We start from the raw sequence: 7,281 nt of genomic DNA, 5'->3' as shown, positions 1-7,281 counted from the left end.
GTAGATGCTTCTCAGTATCGAAGACTCGTGGGTCGTCTATTGTACTTACAAGCAACTCGTCCTGACATTACATACTCGGTGAACATCCTAAGTCAATTTGTGGCAGATCCAAGACAAAGTCATTTAGACGCCGCAAATCGTGTCCTAAGGTATTTAAAGGGCACACCGGGACAAGGTGTCCTCCTTCCTCGTGCTGGACCTCTCACTCTAACTGCCTATTGTGATTCTGATTGGCTGGGATGTCCGTTTACAAGGCGTTCAAGAACGGGATATCTTCTTCTCTTCGGTGGTGGTCCTATCTCTTGGAAAACAAAAAAACAATCGGTGGTGTCTCGATCCTCAGCAGAGGCAGAATATCGAGCCATGGCCTCCACCGTTAGTGAGATTCTTTGGGTTAGGTGGTTACTCAAGGATTTGCAAGTTGATATCACGGGTCCCACGAATCTGTTCTGTGACAACCAAGCAGCCCGGAACATTGCCACGAATCCCGTCTATCATGAGCGAACAAAACACGTGGAAATGGATTGCTTTTTCGTACGTGAGCGTGTGGAAACCAGAGAAATTTCACCACAAGCCATCGAAAGCAAACTCCAACTTGCAGATTTACTCACCAAGGGCCTTGGCACCCAACAACTTCGTTCCTTATTGAGCAAGATGGGCATTAAAGACTTACATGCTCCACCTTGAGGGGGAGTATTGGACGTTATTTTATTTCATTTTAGATTAATTAGCTCCTTTATTGTCTCCTTCATTCACGGCCCCAGTATTTCTCATTTCCATTTTTGTTTAGTCGGTTGCTTGTCTATTTATTTGGTCTCTCTTTTGCTTTGTAATCAAGCACAGAAATAAAGAAATAAACAAAAGCTTTTTTGTTCTATCAAATCTAAGACAGGGGGCGGTCTAGGGGCGTGGGGGGAGTTTTTTTTTTTTTTTTTTTTTTGGGGGGGGGGGGGAACGCCCAAAAGCCCCTCACTACGGGTGGTCTAAGATCTTTTGTGGTGAGGCTTGAAGATCAAGTCCCTCTTTTGGGCATCATGTGACATGTGGCACTAAGCTCCTCCAGGAGTCTGCAGAGTTAGATGTTGTTAACAGATGCCTTGAATTAGTTCTTAAGAATGGCGTCAGAGAGTTGGTGATAAGTTTTACCTACTCATCATTAGATTTTCCAAAGTACCGTTTGCCTAACATACTCTTATCTGTTTCCGTATTAGAATCTTTGACCATACTTGGCTGTGACTTGCCTTCTTCATTGATGCTTAATGCTATCAACTTTAAATCTTTGATCCAGTTGGAACTTACATTGGTCCCCTTAAATGATGAAGTGATCACGTATCTCGCCACTAGTTGTCCTCTTCTACAAGTACTCGATATTGGCATTTGTAGTGGTTTTAAAAAAGTTTGTGTTTATGGCCATCAACATCTTCAAGAACTTAGAATTACATATGACACTCCACTTGAGAGAATAGATATCGAAGCTCCAAATCTATCTAGTCTTAGGATAGAAGATGACGATGATATAGGGGCACCACAAATGAACTTGGCTTTATGCAAAAACCTAACAACAGTGTCTTACTTTGGGTATCTTTCACCAAACTTGAGTTTTACTGACTTTGTATCCAGTTTCCCCTTCGTTGAAAATTTGTATTTGGCTATTCATTATAATTGCAACACCCTCAAGTTGTCAAGCCCTTCCTTAAGGACATTCATGTTAGATTCAATGTGTGATTTCGAAGACATTGAGTTCAGTACACCCAATTTAGTTTTCTTTTCTTACCCTTGTGGTTCTTATTCTACCTGGCCTATGGCAATGCATTCAACCCATTTGAAAGCATCTATGCAATGTTATCCCAATCGTTATACATCCGGACTTTGGTTCCAGAAGTTAAGGCGACTTTTGGACAAGCAAAATGGGTTCAAAGTTTTGAACTTGTATATTGATGCTTTACATAGTCAGGTTAGTGTCTTTGATAAATCATTACCTTGTTGTGAACAATCATATAAATTAATGTCTCAACAAAGTGTATACTCTCTCCGCTTGTCTTGCAGACCTTCACAAAGTTAGAGAAGCTAAAGGCGATTGAATTGCCACCTTATGAACTGGAGCATGTTGAGCTAAAACTAGACACCAGTGAAGAATCATCAGCTCATGTTGCTTTTGTAAATGCTGTACTTTGGTGTTGCCGTCCTCGTTCTCTAACTTTAAGATCATCCGTTCCTTTTGAAGAACAAAGTGATGTTGTCAAGGTGAGACTTATTATTTGATGACTTATTCAGTATTCTTTATTGCACTTCAACGTTGTTTAGATCCTGTTTATATACCACAATTATGTAGTGTTATTATCTTTTTTCTATTTGTTATTTTTCTGCAGTTTACATACAAGAAACTGCTTGAACAAGAAGATCAAGGCCATACCAAAATTCAGATCGTGTCGCCTTCCTCTTCCGAAGCCCAAAAGCACTTGATGGACTTGAAGTCGTTGTCAATGGCGTCACCTCGTGAAGGAAAAACAATTAGCTTCATAAAGGAAGAAGGTACACCTTTTTAATGAGCTAATTTAGAAGTCTTATCAGTCAAGACTAAGGTAGGGAAGTTATTAGTGAAAACTGATAAATTCTACTTTTTGATATTTAATATGTAGTGATGCTTTGAATCATGACTATTTACTTTGAGAGCTTTTGCTTCATTACTGATTGTTCAGATTACATAGCTCCAGGTCTTATTTTATGGTTTTTGCTTGGCCCGGCAAAACACGCAAGTTGGTTGGGTAACAGTTTAAATGGGTCAATTAGAAAAATAAAAGTTTCAAATGACTAATATGATAATTATAGCAGTCATATCTAATAATTAGCTTCTTGTGCAGCCATTGCTTTCTTGCAAATTATATTTTATATCTCTGTTAGGTTTAAAATGCTTTCTCAACATTATATGCTACATGTTACCACTAAATACTTTTCTTGCCTTGTTGTGTCCCAAATTTGAGCCTTTATTGTCTTTCCTTTAACCAGTTTTTGAAATTTTGGTTTAGCAAACTTGGACTAGAGGTGGTAAAAAGAACGGGTCGGGTCGTTCGGGTCAGTATGTAACATTTTATTTTGTATCGGTTGAGATAGGTTGGCTTGATCCAAAACACTTATTATCTAAAATGTTTACCTTTTAAAATAGAATCAGTGTTTCATACAGTTACTCAAGCTATAGTTTATCAAATAATAATAGTAAAATCATAATAAATAATAAATCTATGTTAACAAGTTCTTTTTCAGCTTGAGAAAGTTTCACTTTAATGGAAGTTGAACAAATATTTCAGTGAAAAAGTTTACAAATTGTTATTTAAGGGACATTTTGCTTACACTAATCACATCAATCCATCTTATATATAGAACATAAGTACTTAGGAGGATTAAGGTAGTTTCTTTTCATCCTATTCACGAGCTCTAAGTGTGACCGACTAGCGTTAAAGATAATGTGACAGTAGTTAAACCTTTATCGGAGCTGTATCAGATATCCTGTATCGCTTACAAATGCATTTGCCACATGCCCACATATCGCTTTTCATTTTATCGTTCTTTATTCATTACCCACTACTCACATTTTTTTTCTCTCATTAAAGATATGCACTTACCCAAGGATTTTTCATCACCTCTCTCTTCCAAGTCACCCTTCACGTAACCAACAACTCTCAAATGAATTGTAAGAACTTGTGTAGTGACACTTGAAAATCAACTCCCTTTTTTGACATTATGTGACATGTGGCACCAAGCTCCTTCTTCAAAATCAAGTCTCTCTACCAACGTTTTCACAATCACACCAACACCTATTTTGATCGAATCACGCCCCGGGGGCCGGTGTACGGGGCGTGATCTTTGCCACTTCACGCCCAATCACATGACCACTACGCAGTGCCGGTCCAACGATTTTTGAGGCCTAAGTAAACTACAAATGTGGGGCCCCTTTGAACTGGTATAAGGAAAACATCGATTATGCTTTCTGCATTCCCAGTCTCAATCGCAAGCACAATATCAAAATTCAAAGATTTAAAGTATCATTTAAGAATTTAGAGAAAACATCAACTAAGGATTTAGAGAAATCAGTGATTAAGTAAGTGCAATATATAGATATTACTTGCAATATATAGAGATTACTATAAAAAAAAATAGTTGTTAACCAACCTGGATTGTCCTTGCGACACCACTAATTTCCTCTAATTTCGCCTCTATTTTCTCCCTAATCGGCGACGCCATTGAGCTTACTGAGCATGTGCGACATTACAGTTAGAGAGAATTGTGATGACGACCTAAATTAAATACGTGTTTCATATTGCTTGTAGTTGGAATTGAGTGTCTTTAATTTTGAAATTGGTTCATCAGTTTGGACTTGCAATAAACATAGCTTTTGTTTTACATTATATACACTATAAATAAGCAACATGTTATTGCTTCATGTGCTTATACCCTATGCATAGGGTGTTTCCCAAAAAAAAAAAAACTTAATTTTTCAATTTTAACCTACAAGTTTTTTATCTTTTACATTTTAAACTTTATGAATTTTTTTTTACTTTTAACCTTAAAACTTTTAATCTTTTACAATTTAACACAAATACTTTTTTTCTGTTCAACTTTAGTGCCTCATACTTTTATCTTTCACGAATTTTACGTTTTATTGCGAGTCAACACGTCGCAACGTGCATGGGGGTTCAATGTTTTTCGTCTATTTTTTTTAGTTTGACAGGCCCCGTCGCAACGCGTCTATTTTTCTCCGTTTGACAAGTTTATCGCAACGCGGAGGTCCCAGATGGACTTAGTTATTCTTTTCTACATTTTACATTACGTCTAACTTTTGTATTAACATGACGCAATGGGTGTGCGTGGTTCAACAATTTTACGTCTGTTTTTCGTTGGATGTTATTTATTCCTTTTTTATTTATTTTATTTTTACGAGCTTTTCTGATGTTGGTGGTTGCTGACAATGGTGCGACATTAGTGCTACTTGGCATGATTTTACGAACGCATTTAACCTATTAAGCTTTTTATTAATAATTTGTTTCGAGTTTATCCCTGTACCTCCTTTACTTAAAACAAAATATTTTTTACGTATGTGTTGGTATGAATTCAATTTGCTCTACGTTTCGACGTAAACTTTTTCTGAAAACGAGCTAGGTCAAATATAATACGTTTTCCTATAAGAAAACCATTTTTAGGTACATATTTTTATGTACGTTTCGGTATAAATTCAAGTTGGTGTATCTTTTGACGTAAACTATTTTGGGAAACGAGTCAGGTCAAATATGATATGTTTTCGTGCTTATTTTATGAATGTTTTGTAAAATTTGTTTCGAATCGAGTGGAGTCAAATCAAAGTTTCTTTTTTTCCGTTTTTTTTTTCAAAAGCTCCAATTAATCTCTTTTAATTATACGTGTCAACTTTTCCGTTACATGTGTTACGTTTTCTATGTATGAGTCGGGTCATATATAATATCTTATGATTGTACGGTATAAATTTGATTTACTTTATGTTTTGATCCAATCACAATGCTTATATATGTTACATTGAGTTCAATCAGAAATGTCGAAGCACGCGTTTTCATATGATTAACACATCACATAACGTTTGGACTAATCTATTCGATGTTTGCGACGTAAGCGCGGCAACGCGCGCGGGTCTTATTCCTAGTTAAAGATGAATTTGTTCTGATAAGCGTCTTGGATTTTTTATTCTCTTCTATTCCATAGTTATGCTCATATAAATTAGTGAGTTAGGCATATCCCTAATGAATTACATTGTTGATTGTGAATTTTATTAGGTCAAAGAGTACAATGCCCGGATAGTCCATGTGGTTTTGTAAAATAACATGTATAGTCCCCAACTTTTGGAAATTACACTGGTGCTCCCTGTGGTTTGACAGTCTGTTACTCGGATAGTTCCTGGATTGGATGTCCATTACTTTTCTCCGTTAAATCCATGTAAATTGACAAAATTACCCCTTTCTTTTATTAAAATATAAGAAAAAACTAATTAATCATTTAAAATATCAATTGGGCCCCACAATTAATTGTTAATTATTAGATACAACCCAACCAACCCTTTCCTCCCTTCTTTATTTATCTGGTCTCAAAAGCCACCACCGGAGATATATATATATATATAGGGAGAAGATCATGCGAGAACCACCTCGTATTGTGAGAACCGCGAGAACCAATGTGAACACACCAAAACTGCCTAAAAATAGCTAAAAATCACACAAAAAAATTTTTTTGAATTTTTTAATATTTTTTATAAAAAAATCGCTACTTTTCGAAGCCAAAAAAAAAAATTTTTTTGGCTTCTAAAAGTAGCGATTTTAACATAAAAAATATTAAAAAAATTTTTAGATTTTTTTTTAGATTTTTTTTAGATTTTTTTAGGTTTTTTGGAGGTTTAGTTTTTTGCAGGGAGGTATGGACTATCCGAGTAACAAACTGTCAAACCATAGGGAGTACCGGTGTAATTTCCAAAAGTTGGAGACTATATGTGTTATTATTTTACAAAACCACATGGACTATCCAAGCATTTTATTCTAGATCAAATGATGATCCATTTATGTAATATTTGTTCTACTTTACCAAATTGTATTTCTTCAAAACTAAATTATTAATTTTGTTTACTATTACCTTTTTTTCTCTCTAATTTTTCATTTGAAAAAGAAAAGACCCGTATATCTATATTTAATTAAGACTAAATACACAAATCAACCTTTATGTATACTCAAAACTGCACTTTATACCTTTTAGTTTAAAATACGCTAAAATCAACCTCTTACTTGATATTTTGTTACTGGCATCAACCTTTAAGGCTAACACTGTTAAATTTTTTGGTTAAGGGCTTTTTGGTCATTTAACTCCTTTTAGTATTGATTTTTTTAAATAAACTACAAGAATTGTCAGCCACCCAGCTTCTTCTTCAGGTTAACAATATTATTCCAACCGGTTATCAAAAGATGCCGGCGAGTATCCCGGTAATATGCTGGAACTTTCACAATATCTCATGAACATCCTTAGCCAAGATGTTCTGACTTGGCGCCGTGTAATCCAACCTCGGAAATATTGTCTCCGGTTACCTCAGAATCGAGAATACACCGCTGTTATTAGCTCAGATTGAGTCAATTTCTTCGCAAACGACGTCGGTTTGTCATAATTTTCATTTCTGTTATAATCAAACCCTAACAACCCATCATTATCCAAATCAGAATTGTTATGATTTGTTAAAAATCAATGTTCATTTCAGTTGCAAACACGTAATAGGTTGTT

General features: G+C 35.5%; 1 protein-coding gene across 1 annotated transcript; it reads left to right on the top strand.

Annotated features, from left to right (window-relative positions):
* The first annotated feature begins 1,115 nt into the window (after nucleotides 1-1,115).
* LOC110896565 lies at nucleotides 1,116-2,684 on the top strand. Its single transcript, XM_035974931.1, has 4 exons — nucleotides 1,116-1,128; nucleotides 1,212-1,954; nucleotides 2,047-2,244; nucleotides 2,370-2,684. The coding sequence occupies exons 1-4, from the start codon at nucleotides 1,116-1,118 to the stop codon at nucleotides 2,544-2,546; spliced, it is 1,131 nt and encodes a 376-aa protein (XP_035830824.1). The 3' UTR covers nucleotides 2,547-2,684.
* Nucleotides 2,685-7,281: the final 4,597 nt, after the last annotated feature.

This window comes from Helianthus annuus, chromosome 7 (genome assembly GCF_002127325.2).
Source record: "Helianthus annuus cultivar XRQ/B chromosome 7, HanXRQr2.0-SUNRISE, whole genome shotgun sequence".
Classification (NCBI taxonomy): Eukaryota; Viridiplantae; Streptophyta; class Magnoliopsida; order Asterales; family Asteraceae; genus Helianthus; species Helianthus annuus.
The sequence above is the reverse complement of the archived record's forward strand: the minus strand, read 5'-3'. Positions and strand labels throughout refer to the sequence as shown.